At 37.9% G+C, this 18,523-nt stretch overlaps 2 protein-coding genes across 5 annotated transcripts in view; one reads left to right on the plus strand and one right to left on the minus strand.

Moving 5' to 3' along the window:
• Nucleotides 1-3,238: 3,238 nt before the first annotated feature.
• LOC117424430 (regulator of G-protein signaling 9-binding protein) lies at nt 3,239-6,720 on the minus strand. Its single transcript, XM_034040753.3, has one exon. It carries the CDS (start codon nt 6,066-6,068, stop codon nt 5,352-5,354), a length of 717 nt encoding a protein of 238 aa, XP_033896644.1. The 5' UTR covers nt 6,069-6,720; the 3' UTR covers nt 3,239-5,351.
• Nucleotides 6,721-6,895: 175 nt separating this feature from the next.
• The window catches only part of LOC117424332 (ankyrin repeat domain-containing protein 27-like), a 55,206-nt gene continuing 43,578 nt past the window's right edge, over nt 6,896-18,523 (plus strand). For 2 of the 4 annotated variants that reach the window (XM_058992586.1, XM_058992585.1), the window contains exons 1-2: nt 6,896-7,043; nt 17,010-17,132. In XM_058992586.1, the coding sequence (XP_058848569.1) occupies nt 17,031-17,132 (102 nt within the window). In that variant the 5' untranslated portion in view covers nt 6,896-7,043; nt 17,010-17,030. The remainder of the gene's footprint in view (nt 7,044-17,009; nt 17,133-18,523) is intronic. The other 2 variants (XM_034928307.2, XM_058992587.1) reach the window with 1 other exon arrangement.

Below are 18,523 nucleotides of genomic sequence, written 5' to 3' on the forward strand. Positions count from 1 at the left end.
GAAGCAACTGGTTGATTAATGACAGGAAGGGGGGGGCGGGGGTGGATGACCAAGGAAGTGTAAGACAATCTGAAAGCATGGTTTGCAAACAGAGATTTATTTAATCCAGCGTAGTACCATGTTTATAAATAAAAATACATGTTTACAGTATCATGTGTTTCATTCAATTCTGCACGTTTGAGATTTACTTAATAAACAGTGGACATCACTGTCTTTTAGTTTTCAGAGGGAACTTTTAAAATGCTGCACTGCAAAAGGCAGTTTTCAATGAGCTGAATTGAATCAGAGCAAGCACAAGTAGACAGGGAAAGAGAGAAACAAATAAACAGAGAGAGCTGGAAATAAATACAATGCTGTTGTTGCTCCTGCCCATCAAACCCTTTGCATATTTATGAACCCAAACACATTTATACTGAAGCTTCACAAGGATGTGCAGTAGATTAAAGAGTCTTAAAACAGAACAAGCTTAATTCTGTTTAAAAGGGGCTGTGTTGATAAAACCTAATGTCGTGAACCCAATGAAGGAAAATTTATTGTGTGAGATTTACAACACCATTTAATTAACACGTGAATGCACCTGAGTCACTTTAGAATAGCTTTATTTGAATTGCTGTATTTTAAACCTGCAGCTGGCAATTAGTCCATACGTGCACCTAACAGCTACGACAAATAGAATACACTGCAAGCTGTAACTATCATGAAATGATTCATCTACAGGATGTGCTCCCAAGGTTACTATGCAAACAACACCTGGGCTTTTGTCTTTCCATCTTCAGTCTTGGAATTCCCTTTCCCCTGGTCTAATATAGTACAGTAGGATTATCTCCGATGATAGGGTGTGATGGGGTGCAGCCTATTTTGTGGTGGTTTGGTGTTTTTTGTATTGTTTAGAGTGAGTTTGGGGTGTGGTTCAGTGAGTTTGTGTGAGGAATGTGTGGAATGTGCCTGGGCTAATGAGGTGCGAATTGCCCAATTAGCCCAGGCACCTGTATAAAAGGGAGTGGTTGGGTATGTTAGTTGGTGAGTGTTTGTGAGAGTGAGAAGACTTGTATGAGAGAGTGAGTGGTTAGTTTTGGTATAGTTTGTTTAGAGCCTGTTTTTGTGTTTGTCTTTTTGGTTGGCCATTGTGCCTTTTGTTTTGTGTATTTTGTTTAATTAAAAGTCTTTTATTTTCCCTGCACATCCTGACTCTGAGTCTCCTTACCCCGGTCAGCCTGTCACATAGGGATATAGTGGAAGTGCCATAAATCTCTAAAGGATACACCATGGACGCTCATGGAGAACTAAAGTTATTCCATGAATGAGGATGGCTGGAGGTGGGTTGTTTATCCTCCTCATAAGTGAAATAACCATAGCATGTTCATGGAGTTTTCTGTTTATAAACACTGTACAATGTTCTGAAAATACCTAAATTAAACATCTGAATTCTGAGAATTATGTTCCTTAGATAAAGCTCTGCATCTGGTAATGTGGTGTAATGAGTAACAGTACAATCTGTGGTAAAAGAAGTCAAAACATTCCCTCCATCATGGTGGATACTATCTACGCTATACAGTAGACAACACGTGTAATTGTATATATGGCTCATTTCTGGTTTGTAGTTGATTATGCTTTCACCCATATTGGAACAAACTTTGTGTAACAGGTAGTGTTCTGTGATGCGTTGTCATTATGGATTCTGTCCTGTCCACTGTTGGTGAGATGAGGTTAAAAGCTCTAAAACCACAATTGCAGAAGAGCCCATCTTGTTGTTGTGTGCATGGTTCAAATCCTGTTCACGTGGTTAGAGTCTGAGTGGTTGCTTTTGGCTGGAGGCAGAGAGGGAGTGCTGCATTGGCCTTTGCTCGCCTGTGGGTCAGGGAGGAAAATTAGTTGGGAATAGTTCACCTCTGTGCATCAGCAGCACAAATATGGCAATAGTCAGAGAGAATATAAAGAGACTAATACATACTCTGCATGATGACAGCGTCCTGGACTGCTCAATAGCTTTCCTTCTCATCAGCTACCCACAACCCAATACCAAGTCTTGTACTCTATCCGCTACTTGGATGGAGATAGCAAACATGTTTCATATCAAATATTAACTCTTTAAGGGATATGCTATGCATTAGACGGAGGTTCATTGCATTATACAAAAGAACCATTTTGCATCAGAAAGTGAAAGGAAATACCTCACTAATTAAGCACAAAAAACATGAGGTGTGCACACACGAAGAGGTGTGAGGGGAATCTCTCATGGTGTAGACAGAGACCATGACATTTTTTAAGGCTGGGTGCCATTATGATTCAAACTTACTTTCAGTAAAGGGATTAGCTGTCATGTTAAGCGGTATTAAAAATGTTTTAAGCGTCATTAACCACATAGACGACCTGAATCTATGCTAAAAGAATGCATACAGCACTCAAAACAGCAGATTAATTCACTGACTCTGATCCTAATGTTAGAATTTAAGCTGCTGCTAGTTTTGCAAGAAATTGAATAAACTGGCTTATGTCCATTGCATGATTCTTGAGACACATATGACTCATTGAGCTCCACAATATGTCTTTCTTGATTTAGAGGTGAATTATCCCATTCAAAGCTGTTAAGGGGTTAAAAAGACTGCAAGGACAACCTGTTGGTAGAAAGATACAATTAAAATGCAACAAAATTACGAACTACTATCTCAGTTATATTAATTAAAAGACTAACACGTAATCGCATTAGGTAGCAAAGCATATAAAGGGCCGTAGCCCAACTTTAAGCTTGCTTTTTATGTAATGGCTTCTGGGTTAAGGGTCATAATCGTACCAGAGCCGTATGACGATATAGACAGTCTGTCTAATTTTTTTTCTTCACTATAACCAATACAATTTCCAGCTGTCCTCTACTAGCTAACATACAGCATAGGTGCAGCAAGAGTGAATTTAATGTAAGTTGTTACAATTGAGCTCAACCCCTTCCCTCTACTAAACCTCATTTAACATTGCCAACCAGAAACAATGGAAAAAATTGCAATCCTTGTTGTAAATTATATTATTAGTAAATAATTAAAATGTCAAGAGCTTTGGTCAACAAATGAGATGCACAGCATTGCGAAAAAAAGTGAACAATTATGTTTCAAAGAGTCACTGCATTCAGAAAAATTTCGATTTTATAAAAAAAACTTTTACCAGTGATATTTAGTAAAAGACAACACACTTCCATATACCCAGGAGTACAATACTCTCAAAAACTGAAATAATGTTTGTTCCTCAAAAGTTTTTGCCTAAATGCATTTCCAGGAGGCGCTTACTCTGTCCTATTCTAGTGAAATAAACAGCAGGTGATTCTAATACTGTACTATCAACGATTAAAAACTTTATTGGTTATCTTAGTTCCTTCATTTAAGCAACTTTTTATATTTCCAATTTGGAGCAAATTTGAAGATATTTTACAGTTGGTTGGCTTGACAAATAAATACATATCTGTGTTTCTTTGTCTTGTTTTTTTATTCATAACATGTAAATATTATTAGATGTGCTTCATACAGTATTTACAGACTAAAACACATTAAAGAGACACACTTGCGCTATTAGAAATAATGATTTTCAGAATCTTAATACATTAATGCTGCGGTGTAGATCTGTCGCTATTTACACGATTTACTGTCATCTTGCAATAATTTGTCAAAAGTAACACTTCTTAATACAGTTCTCGTGCACTTATGTATGAAATAAAATAGAAATGAACTAAACCCCAGTATGTTATCATTTAAAACATCGTTTATTATCATAAATATACTGCATTGTAGATACACGATTTAAAAACAGGAATATATAAAAAAAATTGTACATGCACCTCTTTTCATTAATGACCACATTCAATGTAATATTTCCATATCAATACATAATTTTTATTCATTCGTTCATAATGTAGGAGGAATATTAAGTTCTGCCAGTAATTGCTTAACGGGAGACATAGTCCGTGCAATTCTGAAGCTAAAGAGAGTGGCTTCCGTGTTGTTGACGTGTTTGGTTTGAGAATCACATACTATCTGTATCCTACCGAATTTCAGTTTCCCTTTTGCGAGCTGTACAAAAGCAGCAAGCAGATGGTTTACTAAAGTAACACTGTTCCTAGGATTATGGCTCTGCTATCCTTATAGTAGCTTTTGAAAAGTAGCAAATAACAAAAACGAACAAGTGTAATTAATACAAATGTTTTTTGGGGGGGCATTTGTGAAGTATTAAACAACTGCACACAGATACCATAGTTTTTGTTATTTTAAGACATAAAGGACAGCGGACAAAATACGATGTTGATCCTAACTCGTTGGGTTCCTTTAAAGATGGACCCTTTTTCGATCACGTCCCTGTAGATTAGTACACCCTCCGAGTCTGCAGCACTCCCTGCAATTAGACTTGAACCGGACCGTTCGTATTATATATTCATTAATATGTCTTTCTCGAGTGTGAGTCACATGCCCCTGCTACTTATCGAAACAGTAGGATGTTTTAAATGGCATTTTCATGCTAAGCCTGTTACTAAGAAGAAAAGCTTACTGGAAAAGTGCATCGCCGTGTAATGTCCAATACTGATAACATTAGAAAACACCTATGGGATTTTGATAAATATTTTAAGGACAAGTATTGTAGTTTATAAACCGTACACATTTATGTAAACATAAACTTGAAGTTTCCACTGGCTATTTATGAGAATAAGAATTATTTAGTAGAGAGAAATGTCATATATGTATAGTAGATAATCCTGGGTCTAAACCCTAGCGATACAACGGTGTTTTTCTTTTTTCTTTATTTTTTTTTTTTAATTCAAAATTAACCCTTAGGACGCCGGTTCAAGCCTGTTGTACAGTATGGTTATAAATAATAATAATAATAATTTTAGTGCATATCAGCTATTTTCTTGAATGAGGTCTCGTGAACAGTTAGCAACAATAACATCACTTATAATATGTATGTCACCTGTAAGTCGCCTTGGATAAAGGCGTCTGCCAAATAAAATAAATAATAGATAATCAGAAAACACCTGAGGAGTTTCCGCGGTGTTATCAATTGTCTTCAATATATTTCACTTACATATTGCACGATTTTATTGACTACCCATCCTGTATCAGTTTGCTAACCTATACTAAAAAAGGAACACAACTATTCAGACAGATCGACAGCACATTACATCTGCTTACAATTTCACTTAGGCTACAGTTACCTGGTCATATCTCAATACGACCATCAGTCATCCACCTAAAAATGTATCAAATAGAAGGGATTGTGGAGTTATATGTGTAGCTACTGGAATCAAGGCTTGGAGATAAAAGCACTGGACGCATTTTAAACATGACTGATGTGCTTCATTAAAAAAAAAAAAGATTTCAAGAGAGTTTTATAACTAATACAGCTAAAATAACGGCAATAAACAAAAAAGCACAGAATATCACCCCAGCCAAAACTTTGGTCGGGTCACAAGCCGATTTGGTTTCTTCGTTGACAGAAATCATACCGACAGAGGAAGCACCCACACTTATGGTCGACTTCAACTCTGCACCGGGGTCTTGTTTAGCCTCCACTGTCCAGTTTGCAACGTTTACCTTCATTTCCATTTCCACCATCATTTCTCCGACCTGGTTAATCTCGTTTTCCAACTCTTTTAAATCGGCCACATCGATATTACTGTCCGCCTCGTACTTCATATTTTGGGCACTCATAGCCCGGGCCGCCACCGCAGAGGTCCCGCCGCTCATCCCAGAATGGATCAGGTACCTTTTGGGAACATTTAACGGGAACTCCTGGCCAATTTCCAAAGCTTTTTTCATATCGACCTCTAGAAATTCCATGCATGTGGAAAAGATGACCCATAGCCTCTCGTACTCGGCTCTATCTTCTTTGCTGATCGTTTTGTCTCGCAATAAGGTAGTCAACTTGTTTCTGTTGGCTACTGCGAGTTCCTGAGCCTTTTTTCTCGTTTTCTTCAGTTCTTCTCTTAAATTCTGTGAATCGGAGGTTCCTCCGACTGTGACGACCAGGTGCCTGTAACAGGCGGTCACTTTGTTCAGTGCATCCAGTAGAGTCTTGCACTCCTCCTTTCCCATGGCTGTGCTGTATTATTGTATCCTTGTTTTTTCTGACAGGTGCGTCTTACAATCAGGATTGGCGAATGGGATTTAAAGATGATTACAGTTTGTTGTTTTTTTCACCGCTGTTCAAACACCTTACATAAATCCAACCGTCTCAACGCTGCAAGTTCCATGACCATGTCATCCATGTGAAAAGGCTGTGCATGCTCAAATGGCTCCCCCAACGTCAACATCAAGTTCAAGGCAGTATGTATTCCAGCTCTTTGAAAATCAGTTCAGGTTTAACACCTGATGCATGGGATTCATTCCTGGAAGTAATAGCAAAGCGACAACAGTCCCAAAGGTTGTGATTTGCAGGGGGTTTAATATTAGCTGTGGTACAAGCCCGGAGAGGTAAAGTGCATTTGATCTGACCAATACTAGGTAGCCAAATACTGTTGTTCTTTTTGAGAACCCACGGCATTTAAAATCTGATTTCATAAAATAAACATTTTCGCAAATAACAAAATCCCACGTCTGGGTGCAAAACTGCGTTCCTGAGATGCGAATGAAGCACGAGTCATTTAAAATCCCTACAAAGGATATATTACACTGTATACACAGCACAACACAACAGCTCACTCCCAACTCCAACCATCAGCCAGGGAGCTGTCCATCCCAAGAAAGGGCTGCTCTGGGTTTAAATAGCGCCGAGCGCCTGGGTTAGTCACATGGGTAAAGAACAGGAAGGAACCATTCAGACGCAGACGGTAAATTAGCTTGGTGGCGTCAGGTCCAGCCTAATCTTCAACACGATTGGCTAACTGGAGACCTTTCCGCGCCATTCTGGAGGTGTTTGGTTAGACTCATCTTTCACTCAAAACATAATCCCCGCCTTCTCCAAACCAGGCTAGGCAGACAGTGCTGACTGTAAAACTGATCGAATATATACACACTGGGCGAGTTTTGCTAAATTGGAAATGGCAGTGTTTTCCTGAGGTTCTTAAACTGGTATGTATGGATTTGTTACGTTATAAACATCTGAGGGAAACTCTGACTGAAGGTCAGTATTATTTTTCATTTGCAGTTAAACTGTCACTTTAATTAATCAGACGTAGAGGTGAACTGTATGGCGCTGTACTGCCAGGATGGTAAACTGTTTACTAAAGTAATATGATTTTTCAATATTCATAGTTCTGCTTTTGCATGTCTGTTTTGGGAGTCAATGTTCATGTTTTTTCTCTTCGAATTGAAAAAAAGGTCCCTTAAATATATCTATTTTTATTTCTGCTAACGTCACTGTTCGTTGTTGTAGTCTAAATATTAATAATACTAGCTTAACTTTTTGATTGAAACGTTGGACTAAAAAAACAGCGCGGTTGCAAGATTCTGCATGTATTATTGCAATAGGAAATACAGTGATGTCTAGTACAGTTCTGTGTCTGGGTATCTCCATCCCGCACCAAACTTTGAGTAGTTTGTCAAGTTTCTGTAGCTGAGAAGCAGCTGTAGGGTCATTCCGTGTCAAATCAACCAAAATCCAGGAAAATCCCCGCCTCGAGATTTTGCGTATATTTTGTGTGATGGAAGATACAGGTCAGGTATGAAACCAGGTCAAACATTTAAGCTCAATGATGATTTGTTGAGCTGCACCCCCTATTGTAAAGAGGGGATGGGGGGTAGTGATACTTGAAACGCGCCTCATTTTGGAGTGATTTTGAGGATTTGAGTGATTTAGACTGTCAGTAGCCGTATGAATGCTTCTGTACGGATAGCCAGGGAGGTCTTCTGTAGAATTCATGCAAAATAAGTACCACCGCTTTAGTATTTCTGTGTTGCTTTATCAGCAAGTAGCGCCACTAGGACCGGCTATAATAATTTGAATATCGTTATTCATATAATGTCATTAGAACGCTCCACAATTAAATCTTGTTAACTAGAGGCATGGCTGTGTGTGAAAATTTTGCATGAACAAACTCTCATGATACTGAACACACAATGTCCCCACGGGCTTATGGACCCAAACCAATATGATTGTGTACACAACTTTAGAAACCTAGATGTGATTTACAGCCAACTAACTCATTTTAAAGGGTGACCTACGATATGTAAACAGGAGTCTTACAGTTAAGCAACTGCTCTCTATACTATAGTTGTAATATCTGCAAAAACACTATTACCTATGCTGTCTTGTGTCACGATAGAATAAATCAATTTGCAGATTAGGCTGCACATTGCGCTGATTTACTATCATACCACAATTTTTGCTGTTGGTGGCTTGAGTTGCAATCCAATACCATTCCAGAAATGATTTCGGTGAACAAAATGTACCTCTGTGAACACGTGATTCGTTCTGCTTGGGTTCTGGTATTTGTCGTCCTGCGCAGATCAAATCAAAGACAGTATTCAGTGAGTAAGCAAATGATTTTACTATACTGGTTTTCTAACCCTTCATTAGGTTCTGTGTTCAGTTTCACTATGTGATGGTATCATTGTCTTTTTGTAATATAGGCCTATACTGAATATCAACTTTACCAAAATGAATCATTTTATTTTTCTATTACAGTATGCAATTTACATTGATGCTAGTATGGAACCAATATGTATCACTCTGTTAAGTAACAGATGTTTTAAAATAAATTGTTTAAAAAAACAAAAAATGACAATGTATTTGCTATAATCTCTGGGATTCATACATTGGAATTGTACAGTGTTCTAATACCTGGCTGATTATTCTCCATCGGTCTATACTTTTACTTGGTCAGTGTGAAGGCATTTCTCAAAATTGTTCTATTATTTGTAACCCTGCCATGTAATATTTGATACTTTGACAAACACAACATATGCATGCCAAGTGCATTTCAAGCAGTGTTTGGCACTGTCATTTTTTAATATTTGTTTTCAATCTGCATTTCAAATGCACGTGGAAGACAGCTAGGACTCCCACACATCCAATCTGAGATTTTCAAAGTTCATAACGACCCATTCCACTCTCCAGAAAATGAAAGTTGACCTCGCATTGGGAGTCCATGAGCTATTTTTTTCCCACTAAAATGCACCTCTGAGCTGTAGTACAGATTGTGAACGCTAAAGCTTATTGCGTCACTGTTTGTAGTTTTTAGGCTATCGCCACAGCAGCGTCCCGAAGACCAGGAGTAGACAGACAGAAACTGCAGCATTAATCAAAATATTTGTGGATTGAAAAACAAACTTCTTGGGTGCATGCATACATCTGCAGGAAAGACACACTGCCAACTAGGGATGCGGACCGGACCAGGTTCCGTGAGCGGTCCAATCCAAATCTGAGGAAGTCCGGTACAGGTCTGGTACACCTTAAGGAAGTCCGGTACAGAGAGTGGACCAGTATGTGGCTGGTCCATCGCACACTGAGCCAGCAAGCTTTTTTTCTCTTGGTTTTAAAAAGATTGGAACTAGTGCAATGAAGGAAATAACACAATAAAACACTGCACACTCCTAAGACTTATAGCATTAACTTTTAAAAAAAGCTCTACAGTAAAAAAACAAAAAAAAAACCCACAAATCCCACAGAGGCTTTAATGAGAAGTTATGACTGTATACAACACAACAAACATGTGGATTTGATATGTTGTCATGTAATAAATCAGAGCCTGTGAACATGTCATATAATCTTTTAAATTCTCTTTCCCATGCAACGTGGGACAGTGTTTACCCTCAAGCAGTTATCTTTTTAAATGATACAATATTTTAATAAGTTGTTCACTATTAAGAAAATAAACAGGATAGAATAACATTCAAAATAGCAGGAATTCTATCCACAGTTGATTCAAATGTGTACAGATTTTAAAACAATTTCTGTTAATTTTGCATTCCAGCTCACAGCTTCATAGCCTCAGATAACATTGCTGCCTGCTGGCAGCCAGTGGAGTATCAGGCCTGCTGTGACTTGAGCACCAGGGCACAGAGTACTGTGCTGATTAGAAAACCAGGGGCTTGAGATGCAGGCCTGTGTGGGTGGCATTCTAGGAAAATTATAATCAGTCATACATTTTACTTATATAATATAAGAATGTTTTTGTTGATGTGATTGGCAGTCTGTCAATAGCCTGTAGGCTACTGCATTCTGACCCTTTTGGCGAACCAGGTCCACTCATATAAAAGGTTTGCCATGCCACATTTAGATGCTGGGACAAGTATTTGAGTATTCGTTCATAAAACGTATTAATTACGTTTGAAATAATTAACACGTAATCTATACGTAATCTTGTGTTTCTCTTGTGTTTCTCTTCTTTCTTTAATAGGTGATTTGATGGGCAGCCACCAGGTTTATTTTACTTATTGGAGATTGTTTGCTTTTACTCTTCATAGGAAAGAATTGCGCTTTTGTTTCCAGCTAATTCAAAATCAAAGAATAATGAAATATTTATTTAAATTGTGAAATAATTAGAACATGAAAACCCATGTTTTAACCCTTTGCACATTTTCACTATCCATTACCATAGTTTACTTTTTTCCTACCATATCAATAATAAAAATGTATTTCACCCCCCCTGGATAGCAATTGTACTGTATCTGTTAAAAGAGGACTCCCCTTTGTACTGTGAACACTGCTGTACGTGTACGCCAGGCCATTTAACTAATAGGAACTGTACTTGACAACCGCTAATTTAATCAAAGGCACTGATCATCCTCTCCAGGTCAGTAGCATGCTGGTGAGGAATTCTTGCATTGTGGATGGTCTAATTATAGATAGAGATCTGCAGTTACCATAGCTTACAACAACAAGCCCTGTCCTCATCATGGTGAAAAAACAAACAGACAGACATGGATGGCATTTAGATAAATGCTGGGCCAAAATTGCTTAAATGGCAATTTGTTAGACATTGTGAACCACTGTATCTCCAATTAAAGAAAGCAAAGCGCTGGGTTTCCGGCACATGCGGTTTGACATTCAGCACTGTGGGGCTCAAGGAGAGAAAACCATTAGGATTGAGATCCCAGAGAGATGGCAAAGACTATTTTAAAATCCCTTCTGTAATTGTTTCAACACACCGGGTTCAGATTTAATCAGGTTCCTCTTTCTTTTTGTCCTGAATAATTGAACCTCCCAGTGCATTTTAGTTTCACAGTAAGGCCATTTGTTTTGGATTGATTAAAGTAACCATTGCAGTCCTTTGTTCCACATAATGACACAACTCAGGCATACATACTTATGTCATACATTTTTACAGAGAGAACTGCTAACAGTAATGCTGTAACTTGGTAAGGACATTCTTTAGCATAGGTTACAGTATAAAGGGACTTGTCCAGCCATATTTATGCACATATGTATGTCATTGGGCTGGTTTTACAAAACCTAACTACTGATTTTCTGTGTGCTATAAAAGGCCACAGAGACTTTGTACTTTATACTATTAAATAATGATTGACACAGGCAGTGTGTGAATCTGTTCTTAACAGGACAGGCTTTACCTTAAGCATGCTATATTTATTCCTTTTAATTTCAACTGAGAATTAAATTGGTTTGTCTTTCTTTGCTGCTCTAGTTTGGCTAATGCAGCTTCTTAATCACTAATTTTGCATCTAATCTCTCAACAACCACAGAAGTCCTCTAATGCAGTTAATCATTTTAGAAACATCTGAAAAAGTAGCAGCTTGGACAGACTGGGATTAATATAATTAATTTAAATAGGGATGTGTGCAGAGAAGGGTGCCAGAGAAATTTGGGACACGATTTTTTTATCCTTAAAAACAAACATGTCTGACATTCCTCCACCACCACAGCTGTAAATTAAAATTAGAGCAGCCAGGACCACGAACAACATAAGCTGATGTGTGTGAATTTTACATGTACTGTAAGATTGTGATTCATTAAGTTGTAGTTATACAGCAAATTTAATTAGAATTGGATAAGCGGTTCTCTGAATGTGTGCAAAACTCTAAATTGTCATACAGAAAGACAGTCAGACCACCGCCATTAGTACTGAGATTATGATACACTACTAGTTTTGCCCAGCTCCTCCTATATCCCTATGCATTCCCTGCGTGGATAATTAGCCCTCAGCCGTACTGTAGCTTGGAGTCTGATCTTGTCAGCTCGCAGAAGCTAAGCAAGGCTGGGCGTGATAGGGAAGCCTCTCAAGAAAATCTGCTACCAAGATGTTTTGTTCCTCTCTCTTCCTGTACAGTGCATCCTAACCTGTCTACTCACTTGAGTTCCCATGGCATCTGCTTGTCCTTGTTTGCTACTTTAAGCCAATAAAATAATGCCAAAATAATGCCAAGCTACAAAATAATGCCAAGCCCTACCTACAGTAATACTAGTATAGAACAACATTTTTCTATATTTAAAATGTGATGTCTGGTACTATACAAGGTTAAAGAAATGCATTGGTGTGCTTTCCTTATCTTAAGGAAGTCTGTTACTGTTTATCTTCCTAGGTCATTTCTGTAGTATCTTCAGGGGCATGTCAGTTGATAGGGAGAGCAGCTTATTGGTTAGTGACAGGAAAGAAAGAAAGGAGGGATGTGTACATGGAAGTACAAGACTACCTGAAAGTTCCTTTTACCGACTGCAAAACCTGTCATACACACACGTAGATTTGTCCTATAACACGTGTGTCATTCAAAACAAGATAGACAGACAAGAGTCCCTCCATGTACCCCAAGATTGATACATTCAGTAACTTAAGCTAAAGAAGGTTCTTGCCAAGTTTCATCACAACTAGATTAGTGGTTATCTGATTACATGTTGAAATGTAGGTGTGACAGACAACCATACACAATACAATGCATGATTGTGATAGAATTTTTGCTGAAGATAGTCCTAAGCAACTTTCATTATAACTGGACAAGTTGTTCTGTAGAGGTCTGTTAACATGTAAGTGTGAAGACATTAGGATGGATAGACCGCCGTACTCGCTGTACGGCAAGATTGTGTTACACTTGGCGCTAAAGAAGCCCCTTGGCAAGTTTTGTCACAATTGGTCAAGTAGTTTTCTGGAATCATGCGAACTTCGGTGTGTCATGGATACATATATGAGAATGTATTATTTCCTGAAAGGAAGCATATCTCTGAGGATGGTGAAGAAGTGGAAATAACCCTTAAGAAGCACTCATCCACTTATAATCCAAGCTAATTCACTCCCCTGTTTCTCATTGGAACAGGAACTAATAGCAATAATAATAAAGAGTGGGGAAGGGTGCATGATCCATTTTTTTTAACGTGGCTGTTTTTGTACAGAATTTAGTTTAGACAAATATTACACTGAAACAGTGCCTCAAGGAGAAACACAATGGTTAGTCATCTAGCCTATGCTGACTGCCCTGTTACCTATTTTATTTTATTTAAACTTGGTCTGTGTGACTTATTTGTGTTGCCACTCCATTATCCCCAAGGCTAGGGGTTCCCAAACTTTTTTTTTACTGCACCCCCCATACATACATACATACATACATACATACATACGTACAACTTGTTAGTTTGGAAAGTGACCCAGTTACAGAAACATTTTAAGAGCAGTAAAGCTTGACGTGAAAGCATTGTTTGTTTCGTTTTTATTTATTTATTTATTTATTTCATTTTTTTTACACATATTCCGAAATGCATTATTGATAATGGGTGGTGTACAGGGACATTACATTTATTTAACTGCCCTGTGTTTCACTCTTCTGCACAAATTCCTTGAAAGCATTCCCCAAAAGTGGTCAATAATTTGCTAACTTCAGATGACTACATATGAGAAGAAATGTGACCATTCCGGATTGGCTGGCATGATGAAGCTAAGCAGACACAGTCACAAGGCACATTCCACAGGGTATATGAACAGCTGATGCATCACTCTGATTTGTAGGGATTCAGCACAGCAGTTGTATCGTCATTCAGATCATTTACAATGTGAAGTACAAAGTTGTTTTTTTTTTTGCTTTGTATAAGGCAGGTATTGTATTGCAAATATATTTAACAAGATGAAACTGTTATTTGTGGTGGGCCACCAAGTTGCGTTTTACTGCACAAAGAAGTCAGTCAGATTCACCTTCTGTCGATATGTTTAACAAGGCTTTGTATAAACTACAAGAGCGTAAAACCTAGACTAAAAGTCATTCCCTAGTTTATTTACCTGTGATGTGTGAAAAAACTATCAAATCTCTCATACCATTCACTTTGGTAACAAAACCAACTGAAGCCTAAATTGTTTTGTCACTCCGTGGTAGTGTTTCCTGGAAGCAATTACAATTGTATTGCAGGGCCTCATTAATATTTCATTATTTTTTTCATGTATTTCATTAATATTTTTGCTTGTTCTCATACTCAAAAAAGCCTTGTAGCTTTTTTATATGTTTAATTGCTTTTGAGTTGCATTAAAATTAATGAACCTAGATGTGAAGTACTTTGCTAATAGCTTTTGAGGCATGAGCTCCTAAAAAGCCTTTCTTCTTATGATGCGTTCAACTCAGTCTTTGAATTCGGCCATTAAGAAACTTGTTTATCTGAATGTTGCAGTCTTTTTACAAACTACTTTTTAAGTCTGTGATTTTGAGGTGGTTTGACCTGAGATCACCGGCTCCTTGGCTCTAGTTGTCAACTGTAGATACTGTGTGTTTAACATTGACTAGAACAGCTAGTCTTGGTCAGTGCTCTGTGATGTGCTTACAACTAGAACTAAAGAACAGCTACTGTAACTCTGACCAAAACACCTTATGAACAAAATCAGAAACACAGTATTTTTAATAATTGATACTCTTCAGTTCTACTGTAATAGTATCTGATGTTTTCAACTTCACAGCATGGGTAAAATTAATTGTATACAGTCGATTACTAACAGAAGGCATGTCTTGGCTGATAACTCCTAATTAGATACAGTTAAATGGTGCAGAACTGACATGTGTTGAAGTAAGGTAAACACAAGTTAAATAATCTAAAAGTGTGTTATTGTAATACTTAGAGAATTGTGTCTAATTCTGGTCACCATAGCACCAAACAGGCCTCGTGGCCCTGGAGAGTCCAAAGAACAACCAGATTAATCACAATATTAAAATATTTGTGGATATATTTGGAGTGATAGGCAGTACAAATTTGAGAAAATCTTCTCCTTTTTGAAGAGGCAAAACCTATAGTAAATGAAGACGAATCTTTATGAAACTCGTCATACATGTGGGGAATAATATGAACTTTATATTTAATAGCCACTTTTAAAGCCTGACCCCTTTTTGTATATATATCAAATCATTATATGACTGATCCCTTTTTACGTTTGCCATTTTTGTACATGTGAAATATTTTCGGACAGATTTATACTGTACTGTATATACAGCAACAGCCACTAAAGAATAATGTGAAAGGGTAGAGAAAGTAATTTTCCACAGACTCATGTTAACTGGCTCAGCTGAGAGGCAGCAGTCTGAAAAAAAAAAAGTAGAGTTAAAACATGAACACCACGGCCTTTGTTTTTGATGTATGTTGCGTAAGGAAATGTAGCGTGACTGTTAATACCTTGCCACACAATGTTAGCTATTTTTTAAATTAGAAAAATATATCTGGTCCATGTCAGCCTTTGAAGCATAAACAAACTTATTCTAGAAAATCTAGTTCTATTTAGCAGGCACTTAGAGGTCTATTTTAAAGCGGTAAGCAGTGACTAATTTAACCATCATCCTTTGACTCTAGTAATTGTGTTTTACCAAAGGCCTGATTTATTGACCCCCATTTTTGGGCAGTGGTATTACAGTAGGTGTTAAAATATTCCCTGATACTACATGTAGGTTTGATTTGAATATTTACAGGACCCACTCCACCCCACCCCCCAAAAATATCTTTTTAGACTTTGTTTAAAAAGCAAGTAGCTTCAAGTTTTATTTGAACATTATTTTTCCATTTCTCTTTTTGTACCTGATATTTGCGATTGTTATGAGTAGTTTAAATGCTCATGTTGAACGGGTAGTGAATTTCCATAGCTACCTGTATCTTTAAAATATGTGCTTGAAATTAAACTGCCTCTGTTTTCAAATAGAAATATCTGTAACCCATGAAATCAGATCAATGTTCTTCTTAAATAAAAACAAGTTGAGCGATTAAATATAGAGTTCATATAGTTTAGTGTATTGTCACAAAGACGGCTGCAGTGGGTGACGTCAGACCAGAAACAGGAAGTAACACACAGAGACTTAGGGTTTTCGCACTCAGCATTTTAAACAGAACAGAAAATAAAAAGGTTTGAACACAAAACAGGACATGGCACTTGAGCCAAAATAAACAGACAAACAAAACGTACTAACACACAAAACAAGTGGACGAACGTTAAACAAGTACCGTGCTGGCACTTCCAGCACGCTGTAGCAATTGTTATTTCTAATAATTGATCTCCTCGCTCTCTCACCCGTTCTCCACTCATGAACACCCAACCCCGAGTGAGTGAAAACGTGCTGCTTTTATGCAGCTGTACTGAGACTCGATTGCTAATCAATCAATTGGAGTCTCGGTACAACTGCACGTGAATTAATATGGTGTACTCCCGTGACCACACATTACATTTTAACCAGCACGTGAAGTGATCTGTGCCATCCTCGTGCCTAAATACAAATCTACATTTTTAAATACACGTGAAACACAGACCCGTTTATATCCCGTGTACCAATGACTATACACCAACATTTACACACAACACGCAACATATAAACAAACTACGCACAAGGGCGTGGCCACATTGCCACAGTATATATTTGGGTGATTTGCCTTGGGCAGCTTCAATGTTCAGCAGTTTAATCTCAAAATAACAGAATTATCTAATATAAAAAGAATCAGAGGTTAAATAAATTAAATTTGCTTCATATACTAAATGTGCTCAACTAATCAACCATCCCTCTATGAATTTGCAAATCTGCTGGCTCCACTTGCACTACCTCAACTGCTAATATTTCATACAGCACCCTTCACTTTGACCAGGTGACCTACGTGAACGAGTTTTCGATTTGCTGATCCTTGTTTTCTTTCTTTCACAGGTACGACGGTCCTAGTTCCATATGGCTACGTATGATGAGGACATTCTGAAAAACTCTTTCTATCTTGCATTTCAAAAACAGTGCCCAGATCTATGCAGTAAAGTATCAGAATTCCATGGCATTGTAAGTAACTATTTGTGTTTGCAGTCAGCTCAAGTGGCAAACCTGTCCTTCTGTCTTCTACACTGGTGAACATTCTTGGATGTCAAGCATTTGTGTATGAAGGAATATCCACACAAGTAGATGTGAATTGTTACCACTCTGCAGGTGTCAATATATCCCGTACACAGACACACCCTGTCCTATAACTGTATGATATACTGCTTTACAAAATCCAACCATAATTGTTTCCATTCCTAAAAAATATTGTTTAGTTTATTGGCGTTTCATGGAAAAGAAGGTCGGCGAAGAGAATATTGTGAAGTGGCTGAGATACATGGCCAATTTTCCAAACAGGTCAGCTGCACCAATATTGAAAAATGGTAGAAACTCTTGAAAGGGAGTGTTTATGATGAGTTGTGACATGCGGTTGAGAAATCCTCAACAGTGTATAATATACTGGGACTTGTAAATTATTCGACTATCTTCATTCCTGTAATAACAGTGTGTTCTTTAAACGTACGTGGTGTGTACTCTTTAGTTTTTGCTTCATTTTCGTTTTTGAATGTGAAGACTAGGTTTTGAATTTTATTTAATAAATTACTGACTGTCGACGTCTTTAACTGGAAAGTAATAAAACAGAAGATACATTGTGTCGCTGGTGATAATAAACAATATTATTCCCTGTGTGATGGAGTCATTAAATGGGCTATTGGATAACCAGCCACTGCACTCTACTCTAATGTGATAAATAGCACTCATTTTGATGTGCCCTATTTCCTTTTTAAGTAAATAGGCTTTCTTTTTCTCTCCAGATCAATTGTGGCAACATAGCAATGTCCAATGTCTCTCTTAATCTATATTATTTAAGCAATAACTGAGAGGCAGAACACTGCTGGGTCACTTCACACCAACTCAACCAGAAAAGGGGCATTTTATTGCCTGACCGTCTCAGATTTAGCTAGAAAAATTCACCTGGGGGTTTTCGGGCCAACCTAAAGTGAAAAAGTTGACCTAAACTCAGCAGGCCCGCTAGGTGAATTTTTCTAGTAAAATCTGAGACGTCGGGCAATAAAATGCCCCTTTTCTGGTTGAGTTGGCGTGGAATAACCCAGCAATGACACCTGATGTCCACTAATACATTCTTCGTTTTCAAAGGGGGCTTCTAATCTGTAGGAATGAGCATTGTGCAGGTGGTGGCAGGTTAATCTGCTACTGTGCTGTTGAGGTAAGGAAGAAGAACCCTAGGTGGCGGCAGGGTTTGGAATCCGACAGCTCATTTACACTATTCTAGGTCGTTATTATCGAGCCAGTGTCATTTGATGTGTTAGTGACAGATAGAGGAAAACCAATTACAGGTCTCAGTGAGTGGTTGCCACCTGCATTGCCATATGTTCAAGCTGTTCTGTATGGCT

Source organism: Acipenser ruthenus, chromosome 19, assembly GCF_902713425.1.
Source record: "Acipenser ruthenus chromosome 19, fAciRut3.2 maternal haplotype, whole genome shotgun sequence".
Lineage (NCBI taxonomy): Eukaryota > Metazoa > Chordata > Actinopteri > Acipenseriformes > Acipenseridae > Acipenser > Acipenser ruthenus.